Raw genomic sequence first — 20,076 nt, forward strand, 5'->3', positions numbered from 1 at the left:
TATTAAGATTGAGGCAGACAGGAGTCGAACCCAGGCTGCTGCTTCTTGCTGTGTAGTAACCAGGTGAATTATTGAGGCTGCTGCAGTGATTGATCCATTAGCTGAGAATATCCTCTCTTTTTAATGCTTAATTTACAGTCCCATTGAGAAAAACATGGCTGACGTTGACTCTTGTCCTGGTTGTATTTGCCAGTTCCTCCTTGGAGAACTCTTGTTAGCAGGAGATTTGCAGGATCTATTGACTAAACTTGGCTGCACATTTTCCTCCAAGTACAACTTTCCAAAAAAAAAAAGAAAAACCTTGCCTGTTTGAGGTTTTTTTTTTGATCCACATCATTTGTAACGACTCTGGCAGTCGAAGTACCTGCCCAGTGTTTTCCTCATCTCAAGGACGATGGATGGATGGATGGAGGAAGGGAGGGATGGAGAGAGGGGGAGGATGAAGGCACTCCAGGGAACTTGTGTGTGATCCAGGCGCTCGTCTCATTACTCGTGTCCTTAATGTTGTGTAACCTCAGTTGCTGTGTTGTGGTATCAAAATGCAATAACTTTGTGGCCTAGATATAAGCGTATAAGCTGAGACATTTGACTTTATACGACCATTTCATACATTTCAACCCTACAGTCATAAATAAACCAATTGATGCAGGTGTTGTCCAGAGGCTGTCATAGATGTCCATACATTTCTAGAGGCTCCGTCAGATTGACAGTTTATTAACAGCCAGAAAGAGAGATGGGTGACTGTTATTGAGTTATCTACACGGCCTCTCTGTGACTCTGTCCTCGGATCAAAGCGAGCTTTGTCTCCGAATAGCATCAATTCGAGGCAGAAAGCTGCAGAGCGCAGACAGAATGGGCCTCTTGATTCTTCGGTGTCTGACCCGTTTATGTCCCTTCTTACAGCGGCCGAAGCAAAAACAGTCGTTGTGTGTGGACAATATAAAATTACACAGTGTAACCTACACAGGTGCAGTGTTTCCACGCAGTTTTTATGTGTGTGAACGCTTTTAAACAACAATGCTTTCTGTACCAGAAAAGAGGAAGCGTGGTTGACAGTGAGACACTGTGACTCTCTTGTAAAAAAAATCTGATTCTTCCTGTATATCACCAATGGAGAGCTTTTTTTTTGATTATTGATTGACCTGCTTCTTATTATCTCCATTGATTCATCAGTCGCTTTGTAGGAAACTTGTGAAAACACGTTTTCCCGGAGTAACACCTTCAGATAAAGGTCAAATGATCAGCTAATGGTCACATTTGAGAACGTTTGAGCTACGAGCAGCAAATACATGATGATAGGACGTCGGATTTCCCCACATTTCCCACCTGAATGTGCAGAACTGGGTTAATAAACGGATGTGAAGTCATCATAGCACCAGCTCGGTGATAGTTGTTGCACATAGACTTCGAATTATCACTTGGTTTCAGCTCAATGATGTCACACGAAACTATCTGAAGTTCGCTCTGGTCTGTTCAAGCTCCAGATGTGAAGAGATGTGTCTATGCGCGATTGGGCTCATCTGCCGAAAGATGAAATGAAAGTGTAGAAAACACAATAATCAGTGGGTTTAGATGAAAAATCAGATGCAGGTGGGTGTGCGAGGTCTGTCGCTGACTTCCTCTCTCACACCTGTGACCTGTGAGCCGAGCCGAGCCGAGCCGAGCCGAGCCGAGCCGACGGCCGAAACGTTAGCGTCACTGATGTTTTTGCAGCGGTGACCCCTGGGATCAAAGTGAAGAGGATTAAAGGCATTGTAAAGTGCCCCCCCCCCTCCTCCATCCCACCTCCCTCCACCTACCCCAGTGAGTGAGGGCCCCTAAGCCAACATGGCTTTTACTGTCATAATCCATACAGTTTCAATTGACTTTGGAATGCACTGGATAAGATGATGGTACTGGTGTTAGTGGGGGAGGTGGGGGGCCGTGTGTGAGACTTGGTTGTGCTTTTACATGTCACGATTACTTGTTTTCACAATGAATCGCGGTATTAAACGCCACAATTAATTAATCATAAAATACCGTTGCTTCCCAAAAAAGTTTATGTCAGAACCATATTGGCAGATGTGCGCCAAAATAAAGGTAAATGCCAAGATACTGGTCCGTAACATTGAATTGGTAGGAATTTTAATGTTAGCGTGTCATTTGTATAAAAAACAAAACAAAGAACCATTAAAATAAACGTAAAAATTTGGTATAGATGACAATTTACGACCTGAATATTTCAAACACTTCCCCTGGGGGATTAATAATTGGTCATATATTTATAGATACGTGAAATATTTTCGACTATATTTGATTTTACATATCCATAGTTTTGTGAAATTAATTAATGCATAATAATCATGATTCTCTGACAATACTCGAGTCGTAACATTGTGACATCCCTAGTGTACTGACGTGCGTGTGTGTGTGTGATAGAGTTGCTGCAGTGACGCCATATCACTGCAATGTTGTCCCAGAGGAGGAGGAGAGGAAGAAGAAGAAGGGGAATACCCGTCCCGAACCCATGTGGGCGACCTCCCAAAAATGTCCCATGTTTTATCTCCTCTCTTGGTTGGGGGGGGGTGGAGTGGAGGGGGGGTGGAGAGAGAAAGAGGGGGGGCCTCTATTTCAGTCCTTTGTTTATGTAAGGAGTGGCACTGGGGTGTTAGGAGAGCAGAGGAGTCTGGGAATGCCGGGTCTGCTGCTGTGTACTGTATATAGCAGGTTATATAGGTCATGAGATCCATGCGTCTTGAGACTGTGATGGGAATTAGGAACCAATAGATAGCTGATTGATGATTGAAAGTTGATTTAAATTAGTATTGGTTATGTGTTTGAATACTGATCACAGTTCAGGTAGCTGCAATAGAATATTTTCATTATCAGCTTATCTGTTAATTGTTAAAAGCTGAGGTCACAGTAATCGATTAGTCATGATTCAAAATGATTCATCTGCAACTTCTTTGGTAACTGATACATTTTTTCCTTACATAAAAGGTCAAACATTTTCCCATGGAAGCATCTGCAGCTTTTATACGACAGCAAGTTGAATATTTCAACTGTCGTTCAGACAAGTCGAGGCATCGCCTTTTGGTTGTGTGATAATAGTGAATGACATTTTTCAATACCTTCACATTGATGGGTTCATTGTAAAAAAAACCATTTGCATGAAAATACAAATTGACAACTTGTAAATTGTGCATTTAAATACGACTTACTGTCAAAACGCTTGAATGCATTTACACTTTCTGGCTGCTTTTGGCAGGAGCACGTGCACACGCTCCCTGAGATCATTAATCATCACCTGGCTGACAGTTAATTGCAGCACAATGAGTTCGCCATGTGGAGTGTGAACGCTCACCTCTGTTTTTTGTTTTTTTTTGCTTTCTTCACAGGGACGACATGTCAAGACTGGACAGCTGGCTGCCATCAAGGTCATGGACGTCACAGAGGTGAGGCTGAAGTCTACATTGGTTCAACTGGGAGGAAATGGAGGCAAAGTGGAGATGCAGCTGCAGACAACTGGTTTTTGTTTTCCGCCATTACACTATAAATACGGGTTAAGTAGTCAAATATGGAAATTAGACGCTTCTCGGGAACATTATGCTGTTGTCTGGTTGGGATTAAAATCCACCGTCATTCCATCGCAGGGAAGAAAAATGCCATGCTCTTTAATGGCTCCCTCGCCCTCATAATAAACAGCAGGGGAAGGGCCGAGGCAACAAGATGCTTTTGAGTGAAGTGCGTCATTCAGCGGCCAGCGGGCTGCCCTCAGCCGTGGGAGGTCCTGTCTGCAGATGAGAGAAAGGCGCACAAACCGCACATGCACACATGCCGGAACACAAAGCGGAGGGTTTTTCAGAGCAGCACCGAGGGCCATCAGGGGCACAGCCACCCACACAGCCTTGATAATGATGGAGGAATATACACAGGCTTGTGTGCAATAACAGGCCTGGCTGGTGAATGGGCTCGGGTTTAAAAGCAACACTGTCGTTAATAATGTTTCTAAACTCATGCAAGTGGTAGACAAACAGTTAATAGGATGAATCGTGCCGCCGCTGCAGCCTGAGCGTTGATTTGTGAGGAAAGTAAAGAGGGTTTTGTTGGAGTAGGCGAAGAAAAAGAAAAAAAGGCGAGAAAGTGATTGAACATGACACATGAACTCCCGTAGTCAGGTAGTTGATCACAGATCACAAGATCACACCCGGTCTCCCTGCTCCTCTAACCCACACACGAGCCTCCTGTTCTGGGCTGCACAGCCAATCAGCCTCCCCTCCAGACAGGGCTCCAGACTGCCCCTCAAATTTGAGACGTGCAAGTAAATTTTTCTTGCACATGTGCAACCAGTAAATTTAACTCCTAAAGCGTTTTGATGACTCAGAAAGTTCAACCAGAGAACAAGCTGAAATCTTACATTGTAGATGTAACATCATCTGCTTAAAGCAGATATCAGTGGAATGTTTTTGTTAATATAAGTCCTAAATAGTCCTATTTTCCGTCAGCAATCACTTACATGAAGTATTTCAGCCTAAACACGAGTCTCTCCGTCACTCTGCTCTGCTGTAACCCGAGGAGAAAATTTTCCTTGTGGGATACAAGTGTTATCCAATGAGGAGAGAGAACGGCATGAAGGGCTGTGTGTGCAGCCAAGGGATGCGCGTGAATGTGGTGACGTAGCACGAGGACCAATTGATGCCTGACAAGGGCGGGGGCTGCTAACTCATGGTGCGTTCAAAGAAACTCGTACTTTGTGTTTTTCCTTCCTGTGAAGTCATACCAGTTCGATCTGGTACGAGTTCACGGGTCGGAAGTTACGAGTGGCCGTTATAGGGAACTTTCACAGACAACAGGATGGTAAAAACACGAGCTACGGGTTACCTGGAACGCTACCAAGTCGTAGTTGTGACTTGAAGCTGTAACTTACGGTTTCAAAAGCCTGCCTTGAACGCAGCATTAGCCGAAACGGCCGTGAAGCTGATACCTGCTTTAATCTTACCAGTGAATCTCCACCAGGCATTCACACACACACACACACACACACACACACACCCCCAGCTGGTGCACCTCACCACGTTCTTGACAAATGATGGTGACGCAGCAGCTGATGGCCTGTGTGCCCTGACATGTCTGCCGCCACTCCCCAACGCAGGCCGACGTCACGATGAGTCACGGCTGCACACTCCGCTGATTAGTTATCCTGTGTAACGCGGTGCGGAGAATATTAAGCAACTGCTTCCTGTTAAGTGTGATAGACACTAGGTGTGCCTTCCAGACATGTAGGCTATGTAGTAACTTCAAGGCTACAGAGTTTATAGGAAATCATTTGTCACATCAAGCGCCGTTGGGGATGAACCTGTTTTGCCATGTGTCGCAATAAAAACAGTATTGTGTCTACAGCCAGGAAGCTACTGTGTCCAAAAACACTCCCGGCATATTTAAAGTTCCCATATTTTACACTGCTCTGGTGGTTTTTTTTTTGTTTTGATGGCCATAAGAAGATATAAATTTGATTTAAAGTACCAAAAACCATCTCAGTGTAGTTTTACTTTCTCTCCTCTCTGATGTCTCTTCTTTAAATCTCAGTTTCTCTGCTGTCTGGTCAAAAAACACATTGAAATTCAACAGATATTACCATGAAACTTCCAAAGTTTATCACTTGCATTTAGACAAATATTTTTTCTATTACATGTTTTGTCAAATTTTATTTTTAAATATGTAAATGAGGCAATATCTAATGAAGTATGTGCTAATCTGCATACATTTCCAGAACCGAAATCTGAACAATGGATAAAGCTACTTTCAAACTTCTTGATTTTTAGAAGTTTTTACAGAGGGGATTTTAGATATCTCTTTTTATCACTCTGTAAATGAGAAAATACTGTCACCAGCCCTAAAAAGAGATTACCGGTAGATTAGATTTCGCCATGTTTTTAGGAATAAAATGTTGTATAAATCAGGCTGTGAATGATATATCAACAACCCCCCCTGTAAAAACCTTCAGAATATAGAAAGGGATCAAACTGGAAGGTTTGGTGTCTGTAAGCTGAAGTGGAGATTTGGGGCTCAGAGTAGTAGTAGAAGAGCGGTTACGGAGGAAATGAAAAGAGAGAAATCTACTGACGAAAGAGACAAAATGAAGTCAAATAAAAACCTTAATGTGGATTTTCTACCATTTCTTTTGACTTTTCTGAAAGAAGACATATTAAGGAAGAAAAATAGCTCAAAATCTCAAAATTGATCCGTGCATAAAAAAAAAAAAACAGTGTTTATTTACGTTACTTACACTGTATTCATTGCCTTACACTGACTGATACCAGGCATGTGCCGTTGGTGAGCCAGGACACTTCCCAGGCTGCTATAATAACACATCATTCTGCACATTCTTGTCTTGTTAGCTGGATTCAGTGGTTTTTAAGTCAAAGCATGACTGTGATTGATCAAAGAATATGATAATGCACCAGTGTGTGTGTGTAAAATAATGACACACGGTCACCGAGGTCTTAACTGTTACCATGATGATGAGTGTGTTTTCATGAGGCTGTGTTTCTCTCTCTCTCTCTCCTCTGTCCCGGCTCTGCAGCTCATCCACAGGCGTCCTGGCTTGTCCACTGTTGCTCTGACCCACATTCTCAAATCCAAACACTCCTCTCCTCCTCCACCGCCATCCAGGCCTGGAGCTAAAAATGCCTTTCTAGTTTAAGGGTCTATTTTCTCGTACATTAAAAGGATTGTCCGATCCCCCGGTTTCTGGGCAATTTAGGCAGATAGTTAGTTTCTATTGACCTTGTTTGTGTAGCTGCTGCGTGACAAACCCGGGAAAGGCCGTGTTTGTTTTTGTGTCTTCTTCAAACCCTTGTGCATCATTCTGGCTTTGTTTGAAGTTTCTATGTTGACAATCTTTTTAATTCTTCTTAAAACATTTAATGCTTTTAACATCTGCTCATACGCATCCATGTCAAGCCTTGTGCAGATTTGCTGGAATTATTCGGTGTTAAAACAGGATTTTCTATCTTGTTTTATACCTTCTTGAAGATTATGTTTGATCCAGCACCGTGTGTGTATGATCGGTTGACCAAAAAGCTCCACTCCTCCACTCTGTGACACACATCACCGCCATATGATTGTGTCTGTCTCTCTCCCCCGAAACCATGTGACTTGTGGCAGCGAGGCTTTCACAGTCGGGAGTGTGATAATCCAACAGCTGCACAGCAGAAAGGGGCTGGAGAGGAGAAGGGGAGGGGGAGGAGGGGAGGGGAGGGGAGAGAGGAAGAGGAGGAGGAGGGGGAGAGGAGGGGGGGGGGGGTGCGCACAACAGAAAGGCTTACGTCAACTCAAACGAGTCATGCAGCAGCAGTATGGCGGCGTGCATAGACATAGACAGCCAACTGCCATTTTGCTATAGGCGATGCATTGCACCTTTAAACAACATGTTAACACAGCTCGTCTTTTTCATCGTCTCGCCGTAATCCGTTGATTGCGAGAAACTATTAACTATTAACTAATATAAAGAAGAAAAGCTCCATACTCTAGTGTGCAGTGATGATACTGTACAACCTCCCCCCACCTCTGGTCTCTGTCCCCCGCCTCCTCCTCCTCCTCCTCCTCCTCCCTCCCACTGCTCTTTCTATAGGAGAGGCCATGTAACCATAAAGGGAACCACTGGCGGGGGCTGATCCCTGCATGCGTTCAATTAGCGTGTCACCGTTAATCACCGTCAGCTCGCTATTGGTGCACGAGGAGGGAGCTGACCCTTTTTTTTTTTTTGCCAAGACGTTGAGAGTGGACAGGTTTCGCCACCACCACCATTCGCACCAAAAGGCCGTTTCCAGCAGAGACTAAACACAACCTGAAAAGTACATCTGGAATCTGAGTTAGCTTTTCAACTCTGAGTGAACCCACTGGTTTCTCTATTGTTTCTGTATCTATCTACAGGGCATTAGTCTTTAAGTTACACTGAGTCAGATTTGATTTATTAATCATGCATGCAGTTGGCCTACACATCCTGTAGATTTATAGAGCTGCAACAATTAAATTAATCGTCAACTATTTTGATAATCAAAGTAGTTTTTTAAGATAAAAAGTCCAAATTCTCTGATTTCAGCTTCTTAAATGTGAATATTTCTGGTTTCTTTGTTCCTTTATGGCAATAAACTGAGTCTCTCTTTGGTTTGTGGACAAAACAAGACATCTGAGGACGTCATCTTGTGGTTTGGGAAACACTGATTGACATTTTTCAACATTTTTTAACATTTTCTTGACCAAACAACTAATCAATTAATTGTTTAAATAATCCACAGATGAATCAATAATGAAAATAATCGTTAGTTGCAGCCCTAATAGATTATTTAAAGTATCAATACAGAAATCGTTTTTCTCTGCAGCTCTATACAGCTCTATACAGGGCCATGTCAGTCTGTGGATTAAGTATATGTGTGGGGGGTTGCCATTGATCTAATGTATGTTTAGTGTGTTTTTTTCTAAATGTAAGCGATTAGCGATAATGGCTACTGTACACATCAACTCAGTGAGACTCAGTCATGCATCATTAATCCCCAAACAAAGGAACCACTTGCCGGTAAATGAACGACTCATACCGCTTTGTTACATTAGTCCTAGACATGAATAAGGCCCGGGCCGGGCTGAGCTGAAACAGCACCAGGGCGTTGGCGCATAGCTGCACACTGGCCGCGACGCTGAATGTGGAAGTGAATTGAGCTGGATGTGAAATGAAAATGTCGCTCAAGGCCGAATGATGATTAAAGGCCGATGCCCGCACAGTTGTATTTCACTGTCGAGATTTTCCACAACGAGCCTCTCTTTAACTTGTGTGTGTGTGTGTGTGTTTTTTTTTCTGTGTCAAGGATGAAGAGGAGGAAATTAAACTGGAGATCAATATGCTGAAGAAGTATTCCCACCACAGAAACATAGCCACCTACTATGGGGCTTTCATTAAGAAAAGCCCCCCGGGACACGATGACCAGCTCTGGGTAAGACCTCGGATACATCCATGAAATTAAGCTGTGCATTGGTGGTGTTGGTGTTATTCCACCAATGCTGATCTCTGAACTCTTTATAAGTAAAAAAATAGTTTTGTGTCATTTAAAAATGAATATGAACACACTTTCTGCAAATAAATGCTCCAGATGACATTTTCTTTACTCCGAATTTGGGAGAAATGTCGTCAGTAGTGTTCATTTTACACAAACATATACTTATAAATACTAAAACCAGAGAAACTGATCATTTTGAACTGGTCTCCAGAGCTGTATTTCCCATTTTCCTTTTTTAAATGTGTAGTTTTATCCTGTGATGATTCATGTTTTGTTCTGTGTCTGTCGTGTAGCTGGTGATGGAGTTCTGTGGAGCTGGTTCGATCACAGACCTGGTGAAGAACACCAAGGGGAACCAGCTGAAGGAAGACTGGATCGCCTACATCTCCAGAGAGATCCTCAGAGTGAGCTCCTCTTCCTCCTCTCCTCTCCTGTCCTCCTTCTCCTCCTTCTCCTCACCTCTCCTCTAACTCGTGTCTCTCCCCTCCTCAGGGTCTGGCCCACTTACACGCCCACCACGTCATCCACCGTGACATCAAGGGCCAGAACGTCCTGCTGACGGAGAACGCTGAAGTCAAACTAGGTGAGTGCAGCTCTGATAACACAATTGTTGGCTCAGTATGACATTATACATTAACCTGATGATTAATATAGCACAATCTATAAGCACCTGCAGTAGATTTCCACAATAGGAACATGTCTGTGCAGCACAGTGACGCCTCTCTTTGCTCTCCAGTGGACTTTGGTGTGAGTGCTCAGCTGGATCGGACAGTGGGGAGGAGAAACACCTTCATCGGGACTCCTTATTGGATGGCCCCCGAGGTCATCGCTTGTGACGAGAACCCGGACGCCACGTACGACTACAGAGTAAGTCTTGTTGTTGTTGTTGTTGTTGTGTTTTTGTTCCTGTGAACATCTGGATTTGCTGGAGCGTGTGCACCTGTTGGTGTTTCTGGCTCACGGGCGTCGTCTTTGTCTTGCAGAGCGACCTGTGGTCTTGTGGTATCACGGCTATTGAAATGGCTGAAGGAGCACCACGTGAGTCCTGCTTGTTTTTATATTACCTCTGGAGGTTTTTTTTGTGTTGGATCAGTGTCTTGACTCTCTTCACTCTTCTTTCAGCTCTGTGTGACATGCACCCGATGCGCGCGCTCTTCCTTATTCCACGAAACCCGCCTCCTCGGCTCAAATCTAAAAAATGGTGAGTACCACCCACTAGGATGTTTTCCGTCTGCCCCTTATGAATGTTTTTATCCTCTTCCAATCTTCTTTCTCGCCCTAATAAATCCTGATATATCAAGATAGGCCATAATATTTCCTGCCTGGCCGCCCTGTGTACTCTTGCACATTTCGATGTTATCTCAGACTTCAGACCAGGCGGCTACGAGGGCTTGGATAGTGAGCTCGGCTTTTCCTCTGTGCTTTGCTGCTGAGCCTAACATCTGCGGTACACCTGCTCTGGCAGACTCGGCCTCTTCTGGCACACGCTGTCGCTACGCTGGATGCAAAATGCAGAAAAAAATAAAAGCTTTGACTTTCTTTTTAAAGCTGCCGGCGGAGCTGAAACAAATTTTAAAAAGTTCAATATTTTCTTTCTAACACGAGGATGCATCCTTGAGCGTTATAGATCCTGTTGTTGCATAAAATTGTGGATTGTCTTGAGCGGCAGCAGCAGGTGCAGTGCCGATAATTTCATTGTGCTGCACCTCGTATTTCAGTTTGCATGGTGGATCTGTCATGAAAGGTGCAGCGCTGCCTGTCCGAGTGCATTAATTTCAATTTGCACTGAGAAATCAGAGGCTGCTGTCACGCCTGAGTGTTCTCAGGACCCTTGGGCAATTTGGAATCGGCTTATTTGCAGAAATGTTTTCCTTGGATCCCTGGATGAGCTCTGTCCATGTGTGGCTGAAATATTTGTCTGGCTCCCACTGTCTCGTTCTATAACTCACCCTCTCTCTTGTCTCTCTCCCTCCCGTCTCTCCTTCCTCCGCAGGTCCAAAAAGTTTTTCAGTTTCATCGAGGGCTGTCTGGTGAAGAACTACACGCAGCGGCCCCCGACAGAGCAGCTGCTGAAGCACCCCTTCATCCGAGACCAGCCCAACGAGAGGCAAGTCCGCATACAGCTCAAAGACCACATCGACCGCACCAAGAAGAAGAGGGGAGAGAAGGGTGCGTCCAATCGGCTCATCTCTTACCGCAGATAATGTCATGTTATCTTGTGCGTTTCCAGCTCTGAGCGACTTCTTTAATTTATTACAGATGAGACAGAGTATGAGTACAGTGGCAGCGAAGAGGAGGAGGAGGATCCCCCGGAGCAGGAGGGAGAGCCCAGGTAGGATCTAGTAGTCGTAGCACCTTGTGAAAAACAGTTAAATTAGATTAACGCAGTTCAATCTGACCCTTCTGTCCTAATTCCTCCCGTCTCCCAGCTCCATTGTCAATGTACCAGGTGAGTCGACGCTGCGCCGCGACTTCATCCGCCTGCAGCAGGAGAACAAGGAGCGGTCGGAGGCGCTCCGTCGTCAGCAGCTCCTCCAGGAGCAGCAGCTCCGGGAGCAGGAGGAGTACAAACGGCAGCTACTGGCGGAGAGGCAGAAACGTATCGAGCAGCAGAAGGAGCAGCGGAGGCGGCTGGAGGAGGTAGGACGACGGAAAAGATGAAACTGCTGAAAGTCATGTTCTTGTTAATGTTTTTTTTTAAGAATGTATCTCTATCGTCTGTTGCCACTATAGCAACAGCGACGTGAACGGGAGATGAGGAGGCAACAAGAGCGCGAGCAGCGTCGCCGCGAGCAAGAGGAGAAGAGGCGTATCGAAGAGATGGATCGCAGACGTAAAGAAGAGGAGGAGCGCCGGCGGGCCGAAGACGAGAAGAGGAGGAACGATCGCGAACAGGTAACAAACGGGTTTTTAAAAACATCTTCTGTGCATCTGCGACGTTGCTCCCACATGAACTCATCTCCAACTCCTCTGACCGCTCCGTGTTGATTGGCAGGAGTACATCAGGCGCCAGCTGGAGGAGGAGCAGAGGCACCTGGAGATGCTGCAGGAGCAGCTGCTCCGTGAACAGGCCATGCTACTGGTCAGTCTCACACAGATAACTCCCACAGCACATAAACACCTCATTATTTTCCTGCTCAGTTAAATGAAGACAGATTTTTGGCATGTAGCGAGGTGACATTTAAATGTTGTTGTCAGAAAATGCCCCACAGCAAATCTCTGTTTGTAATAGGTGTTTTTTTTTTGACTCATAAAGCTGTTGAGTCATTTTCACTACAAAAACAAGTCGGAGGAAATGTTGTCGTCTTCCTTTTGTGTCGTGTTTTTTTATTTTTTCAATTGGATTTCACATCATTGTTCATCAATAATTCTCCTGTTGAATCTCAGATGTTGTTTTTCAGATCCGTTGTGTTTTTACCTTATTTATTATATCATTTCTTACTCAGGGTTTTATTCACTGACTTTTTCAGAAATCGAGTGAAATGTGGTGACAAATGCTGCTGTTTGTTCACAGTAAATGATCTTGAGTCAGCCTAGGTTTGTCAGGTCTCCTCTCACCACCTTGAATCCACCGCACGCTCTGCATTAGGAGTTCAAGTGGCGGGAGCTGGAGGAGCAGCGCAAGGCCGAGCGGCTCCATAAGCGTCTGCAGCAGGAGCAGGCCTACCTGCTGTCGCTGCAGCACGAGCCCAAACAGCAGCCTGGCGACAAGACCAAACTCCCCCCAGACCAAAACAAGCCTCCGCAGACCTCCACCCTGCCCCCCGACAACAGAGTCCTTACCGCAGCCCCACAAGCGCAGGTCCTTGACGCTGGCGCTGTTTCTGTAGCGAGACCTCAGACCGTCCCCGCAGACGGCGCTAAGTCCCAGTCCCAGGCAGCAGTGCCAGAAAAGACTCACCCCGTTGAGACCTCTCCCAGCCCCAGCCCCCCTCAGACTGAAACCCCACCTGACTCTAAACCTCCCCAGGCGGAAAGCGTGGAGCCCGATAGGCCCGCCGAGCCTGTCGCTCATCCTCCTCCTCAGCCTATCAGAGAGGTGAACCTCCTCCTCGGCTCTGCCTCCCCCGCTGCCTGCTCTATCCAGCTTCTTCTTGCTTTTCCTCACAAGTCTCAGTGACCATGATGACGGAGGTGGTGCGAGGAAAAAAAAAGGAAAAAACAAACAAAAAAAACGGTTTAATTTAGCACAAACAGCTTCGTGTGATTTAACGTTCTCTGTTTTGGTTGCTGCGGTGTTGCTCCACAGCCAACAGCTAATTTGTTAGTACGCAGGCTCTTTTGAATGAAACACGTAGGGGGGTACGGTTGGAGAAAGGGGAAAAACCACAGGCTCCCGACCAACTCTTTATGTCCTGAATAAAACAGAGCTGTTCTCCTCCACTCTCTCTTGGCTCTCGCTCTCTCTTGAAAAACTTTAGAAAACCAAAACCATTCCAAACTATGTTTTTTCATCGTAATTTTCGCTTTGAGAGCTGAATCCAGTCTTGTAGAAACATGAATATTTACTGTTTCTCCCCTAAGAATAAAGATGATTGCAGGCGCTTTGAATTTTTTTTATTTCCCCGTAATTTTGCCATTTTATCCGCTGTCATCTGGGTCCATCTCCGAGGATTTTTCTCCTCAGAGCAGCACAGAACCGCAAGTGTTAGGATTTCCCTCTTGACCTTTTATGGCCGACCTGCGACGTCTTTCAATATGTGTGTGGATTGGGCCATTGCATGTGTATGGCTGAGGCCCAAACTAACATGCAGGACGCCCTCCCTCCAAAGCAGCGTCTCCTGTCATCAACAAGAACTTGTTCTGTGTCATTAACAACCTTTCTGTCCATTTTATGATTAAAAAAACAAAAAATCTAGGATGTTTTTGTCTCCACCTCCTGTCTGTCCACACACACCTGTGTCTGTACGGCTGCTACGTCAAGCATGTGTGACATCACTGTCAGCAGATGTGAAGGTTTCAGAGGATTCCTGTAAAATGCCAAGAGATGGGAAACCGTTCCTACTGAGCAGTGGTTTCCTTCTTTTTGATTTTCCCTTTCACTGAAATATTTCTCCTGACCCTCATCCCAGGCCGACGAGCGGTACCGTAAGAACATTCAGGGCTCCCCTCAGACCGCCCCTCCTCCCAAGCAGCCCCCTCTGCCTCCCCGCTCCTCTGAACCATTCTCCAACGGCGGCCCCTCCTCCGAGGCCTCCGCCATGCACCGGCCCATGGAGCCTCAGGTAACCCCTCCCCACCTCACCTCACCTCCTCCTTCATCCTTTTTTTCCTCCTCCTCCTCCTCCTCTCGCTCCCTTGCATCCTTTTGCACTTGAAACAGCTGGCGACAGGAAGGAATCTGCCGAGGTTCTGTTAATTAATAACACCAGGAAATTATGTTTTGCTGTTTGATCACTTAAAAACAAACTGCTGTTATCTCACGCCAGCTCGTATCTGCATTCCAGATCATTTCAGAACTCTGAATAGAAAACAAAAGGAAAATCATGTGTGTTATTGTCTATATTCCTATAATAAGCCTCTTATTTGTGATGTGCATCATTTTAGCTGTAGCATCAGTTTAGCAGAACTTGTTCCTGTGGGAGCAGGTGGAGGTTGTAAACCCGTTATCTGGAGGAACATGTGCTTTTAACAGGCTGCGTTCAATATCACTGACCAGTCCATGATCACACTGACCTGTAAATTATATAATTTATCACTAAAATCATGGTTCAGGTGAAGTAATAATTACAATCTCAGCGTCTAAACTGTGTTTTTCTGAATATGTGTTTCCACATTAACAGAGTAGTTCATAATTTCTACAAAATAGAAAGAAAAATGAGTGGTTTTGGCTTCATATTCATCAACATTAAAGTGAACTCAGTCGTCTGTGTTGTGTATTTGCATTGATCGACAGTGAATCAGAGCGAAACATCATCGTGTCATGTGTTGTCTGCTGTATGCATGTGTGTATATACATACATAAACACATGTATGTGAAGCCACACACATCTTCCCTCATGTCTCACTGTGTTGTCTGCTTGTTTCACCTCCCTCCCCTCCTCCTCCTCCTCCTCCCCCTCCCTCCCTCCCTAAAAGGTCCAGTGGTCCCACCTGGCTGCTCTAAAAAGCAGCAACAGCGCCGCCCCCTCTCCTCCTCCTCCTCCTCCTCCGCCCGTTGTCTCTCGCTCCCAGTCCTTCAGCGAGCCCGGCGGCGTGACCTCTAGCTTTGCACAACTCCACCTGCGCTCCCAGGACCCCCACCATCACCACCACCATCACCCATCGCCCGCACGCACTGACCCCCAGCCCCAACCTCCCCACCTCCACCACCACCACCCCCAGGGCCAGACTAGGGCCGAGCACCAGGCCGGCGGCGAGGAGGTGCCTCCGAAGGTAAGAAGTGACGAGGGCCTCCCGTCCCCCCCCACCCCGTCCCCCTCCCTCATTCACCTCCCCTCATGCTCCACCACTGTCTGTCTGTTGTCAAACACCACCATTAAACACTGTTGTAACAAAACTAAACCAGGAAACTTTTCATTTCCAGGCTCACAAATGACATTAAAGGGATAGTTCAACATTTTGGCACATTTCCCATTGCCGTAATCCCTATAGCTTGCACCAATCAATTAAAGGTAATGAACCTACTCCTAAAACTATAGGGATTATGGCAACGGGCCAATTTGCCAAAATGTTGAACTATCCCTTTAAGGTAAAACATCGATCAAAATGCAGCAATTATGTGACACAAAACCAAAGAACAGCACGTTCCTCCAGTATAAACTCACTCGGGTGGTGTAGATTAAAAGATGCCTTTATGATCCACAGTTCAAAGTAGCAGACTGAATGTAGGGCAAATATTGTTTTTTTTTTTATTTGATTATGTGATGAGATGAAGACGAGCTCCTCTCTGATGTTTTTTTTTCTGTCTTGTGCAACTTTAAGTTCTTCTACATCTTCACTTTTAGATTTTAAACGCGCTACATGTGTGTGAGAGCGTCTGAATCTGTGTCCCCCCAGGTGCCGGTGAGGACGACATCCAGGTCGCCTGTACTGTCCCGTAGAGAGTCCCCTCTGCCGTCGCAACCTGGCAACCAGGGCGGACAGAGGAACGCTGGCAGGTAAAGGAGAGGCGACCTCCAGCAAGCTGTGTATACGCTGTACGTTTCACCTCTGTGTGCTAATGAGACTTGTTAACGTTCCCTGTGGCAGTAACGTGGAGCAGCGCCCGCTGTGGGACCGCGTGGAGAAGCTGCAGCCTCGGCCCGGCAGCGGCAGCTCCTCTGGCTCCAACTCCAGCTCCCAGGCCAGCCCCGGGGACCGCTTCAGACCCCGCTGTGAGTCGCCTGGTACTGTACACAGCGGCATTTCGCTCCCTCTACTAACTGCTTATTAGCTCATCACGATTATCACTGTGATATAAACTCCATCCTCACTCTACACACTTAACGCCGCGATAGCTTCCCATGCTGAGCTGTTTCTCTCCGGGCCGTTAAGGATCCTCTCAGAGCCAGCTCCTCCTGGCCCAGTTGTGTTTCTCCCACACTCACTCGCCTTCTCTTTGTTCTGTCAAAGCTTCCTCCAAATCTGAAGGATCGCCTCTCCAGCGGCCTGAAAACGTTCCCAAAAAACCAGATGAAAAGAACCTGGCCCGGCCCACTCGACCAGCTGTAAGTCCGCCGCTTCCACAGTCCTGGTTTATCATTGTGTTGATACTGAATAGGTGAAAACTTGTGTCTTTCTCCTCCTCCACTTGTGTTTCTCTCTATTTCCCACCACTCTAATTATTCAACCACCTGATGTGTGCAACATCTCATGAATCCAATGGTTCGTGATTGTTGGGGAACCTCTTAGGCTGATGTGGTAAGCCTAATAAAAGAGATTCATCACACCTACAGTACGCTCTGCCTGCACCATCGCCCCCTCCCCCTCTCATTGCATTGTACACTAAAGTGTGGTGATGAAAGAAGTTTCTCTGCTTCGTGAGGGTTGATGCGATAATTCATTCCAGCTCTGTCATTGGTTACGTCCCCTCTGCCTGTGATGTGATTGCCTCCTGCTGGCGTCCTCCCTCATGCCTGCACAGTCTTATTGCTTGTCATCGGTGAAGTGCACACGGCACTGGAGGGGTTAAGCCCCTCCACAGAAAGCTCCTGATCCTGGATTTGAATGCAGCCACGTCTGAATGCAAACACACTATCTCCTGTTTCCTTGTAGTTGTCAGAATGGCTTCTAATCTCACCTGGCTTTGTAGCCAGATAAACTGTGGCCCATTTGTTATTGAACATGTCGGGGAAATATCACTCCCCTTCTTTTTTTTATTTTGCAAGCCTGCGTTAGTAAAACATGGATACAGAACCAAAGAGTAGCAATAACTCAGGAAGCACTTCTCCACTGCTTGTACCTAGAGATTTAAAAGGATAGTTCAACATTTTGGCAAATTGGCCCATTGCCATAAACGGCGTAGCAGAGCCACGAGCTGCTCAGAGATACGCTACGGAGGCTAATGGGAATTCTTGGTTTCCCTCATCAAATACACAATCCAACAACTCCAAAACGCTCTGGTAGACAAGTTGTGACCTGCACATTCACCATGCTATGAGATAATAACGCAATGTTACGAGATTCATGCGAAACTGCTGATGAGCGTTCCCGTCAGGGGCAGTTTTTCGGCGAGCAGTCTCTGCATTTGCCTCGAAAACAACTCTGTCTCATAACGTTACATTATTATCTCATAGCGTGATGAATGTGCAAGTCACAACTTGTCCACCAGAGCGTTTTGGAGTTGTTGGATTGTGTATATGATGAGTTTGATGAGGGAAACCAAGAAATCCCATTAGCCTCCGTAGCGTAGCTCTGAGCAGCTCATGGCTCTGCTCCACCGTTCCAAAAATAGCTTGCACCGACAATTAAAGGTAATTAACCTACTCCTAAAACTATAGGGATTATGGCAATGGGCCAATTTGCCAAAATGTTGAACTATCCCTTTTAGGCTACAATGAGGAATCACACTCCAGTTATTCTAAAGATTAATCCCTCTTTCAGGACCTGACTGCTCTGGCCAAGGAGCTGCGTGCGGTGGACGATGTGCGGCCTCCCCACAAGGTCACCGACTACTCCTCCTCCAGCGAAGAGTCGGGCACCACAGACGAAGACGACGACGAGGAGGTGGACCAGGAGGCGGGAGAGGAGTCCACCTCAGGAGCTGAGGACTCCAGAGCAGGGTAGGTTGAAGTCTGACGATGTCGTTGTCCCACTTGTCCGTCCATGTTGTCTGTCGCTTCTTTGTGAATTCATGTTTAAATATAAAGCAAGACAAGACGTTTTCTTGTCGGACAGAGATGTTGTTGTCAGACTTATGTGCACTGTGCTGGCATGGCTTCTCTGCATGGCTGTTAACACTGGTCTGGTTACGGACATCAGATATTCCCATGGCTTCTACAGGAAGATGAGTAACGGGGAGACGGAGTCTGCAAAGACCATGCTGGTCGAAGACTCGGAGAGCGACCAGGCCACCACGCCCTCCAAGGACGGCACGCTGGTGATCAGACAGGTAAGAGATGGAGACAAGAGTGTGTGTAGTTGTTAGAAATGTTGTTTTTCTTTGTTCTGTGTCATTGTCTACTCATTGTCCACCATTTTCCCCTTTTTGTTTTAAATTCCAGTCGTCTGCTGCTTCATGTTTGACATATACAGAGATACTCATAGGTTAAATTAATGCGATGTGGTCTCCAAACATAAGAATATGTTGTGTGATGTTGTGAATCATGAAGTAAAGCAGCAGACTAGCAGTCGAACGTTCAGCTCCTCCTCTCCACCTGCTCGCTCCAGCCCAAGTGTGCCTGTTCTTGCTTCCAGAGCACCGTTGACATAAAGCGGTTGGTCAATCTCTCATCCTCCTCCTCTTCCTCCTCCTCGGCCGGCTCTGGCCACGGCCACGGCCAGCCCCAACCCCCCGGGGGCCTCGGCCTGCCAGAGAAAAACGGCTTTGCCGGCCGAATCCACCACCTACCAGACCTTATCCAGCAGAGCCATCACTCCCCTTCCTCCTCCACAACCATCCCCTCCTCCTCCTCCACCTCCTCCTTCCCCTCATCATCTAGCCATGCCAGTCCTGCCATGTCCCCACTGATCCCCCTGGACGAGCTCACTGCCATAGAGGTATGTCACCCCCACCATCTCGGGGACAAATAACCAAGCCTGGACGGTTGCAGGTGCACGCTTGCAAATGTTTATTTTCATCCAGCCGGTCCAGGATTTGTTGTCATCCTTTTGGACATGGTGCTAGGAAAAATAAATTATTTGCAAATGCTTTTTTTCCCCCTCTAATCTGTACTTACCCACCGTCCAGCCCTTGATTGTTGGTCTGAGCCTCTCTGCACCCTCTCCTGCCCTCCCTCCCTCCCCCATCACCCTGTGTGTCCTGCTGGCTTCACTCTGGCTCTCCTCTGCCCCCCTCTGGCTTGGCTGACACCTCTCTGGTTTGAGTCTTCAACCTCCTTTTCCGCTCACTGCACTGCACTGCGTTGCCGCTAACACTGGCGCCTCCTGGTGGTCGGACACGGTCGGGGCGTGGAGGAAACTAAACCCCGGGGGCTTCTCAGGGTGAACGATGAATGACCATTTCTTAACAGGACGTCACGACGTAGCTGTAGCAGTGTCGGGTGACGGCTGCCTGGTGTGACGTCCAAAACAACCATATGACCCACTTACACAAAGAAATATATATAATATACATAAATATATATATTTTATTGATTAATAATAAACAACAGGCATCTTGGGTGGTGGACTTCTCTTCTCTGTGCTTTATTAGCAGCAGCTTTTTTCCTCTTAACACACACTACCAGCAGCAGCTCATGTTTGGATTACTTCCTATTTCCCTAAACACATTTCTTCTTGTCTCACATGTTGTTGTGTTTTCATCTGTAACATGTATGTCCCTGCGCGCTTCATGGGAACTAACAATAACAGCATGTTTGATTTGTTACAAACCTGAATTTCACCGCCAACTTTTTTTTATTCCCATTTGTTTGCATCATAAAATAAAAAAAACCCACTTTGA

At 46.3% G+C, this 20,076-nt stretch overlaps 1 protein-coding gene across 5 annotated transcripts in view; it reads left to right on the top strand.

Annotated features, from left to right (window-relative positions):
- The window catches only part of LOC310996659 (mitogen-activated protein kinase kinase kinase kinase 4-like), a 34,326-nt gene that overhangs the window by 9,047 nt on the left and 5,203 nt on the right, over positions 1-20,076 (top strand). The window contains exons 3-23 of one of the 5 annotated variants that reach the window (XM_083986097.1): positions 3,378-3,434; positions 8,844-8,969; positions 9,326-9,436; positions 9,525-9,615; positions 9,769-9,899; positions 10,016-10,070; positions 10,155-10,233; positions 11,026-11,201; positions 11,292-11,364; positions 11,462-11,672; positions 11,766-11,927; positions 12,028-12,114; positions 12,622-13,071; positions 14,105-14,257; positions 15,111-15,407; positions 16,032-16,132; positions 16,224-16,348; positions 16,587-16,681; positions 18,057-18,235; positions 18,435-18,564; positions 18,870-19,172. In XM_083986097.1, coding sequence (XP_083842223.1) covers positions 3,378-3,434; positions 8,844-8,969; positions 9,326-9,436; positions 9,525-9,615; positions 9,769-9,899; positions 10,016-10,070; positions 10,155-10,233; positions 11,026-11,201; positions 11,292-11,364; positions 11,462-11,672; positions 11,766-11,927; positions 12,028-12,114; positions 12,622-13,071; positions 14,105-14,257; positions 15,111-15,407; positions 16,032-16,132; positions 16,224-16,348; positions 16,587-16,681; positions 18,057-18,235; positions 18,435-18,564; positions 18,870-19,172 — 3,192 coding nt within the window. The remainder of the gene's footprint in view (positions 1-3,377; positions 3,435-8,843; positions 8,970-9,325; positions 9,437-9,524; positions 9,616-9,768; positions 9,900-10,015; positions 10,071-10,154; positions 10,234-11,025; positions 11,202-11,291; positions 11,365-11,461; positions 11,673-11,765; positions 11,928-12,027; positions 12,115-12,621; positions 13,072-14,104; positions 14,258-15,110; positions 15,408-16,031; positions 16,133-16,223; positions 16,349-16,586; positions 16,682-18,056; positions 18,236-18,434; positions 18,565-18,869; positions 19,173-20,076) is intronic. The other 4 variants (XM_083986093.1, XM_083986094.1, XM_083986095.1 and 1 more) reach the window with 4 other exon arrangements.

Source organism: Trachurus trachurus, assembly GCF_905171665.1.
Source record: "Trachurus trachurus genome assembly, chromosome: 2".
NCBI lineage: Eukaryota > Metazoa > Chordata > Actinopteri > Carangiformes > Carangidae > Trachurus > Trachurus trachurus.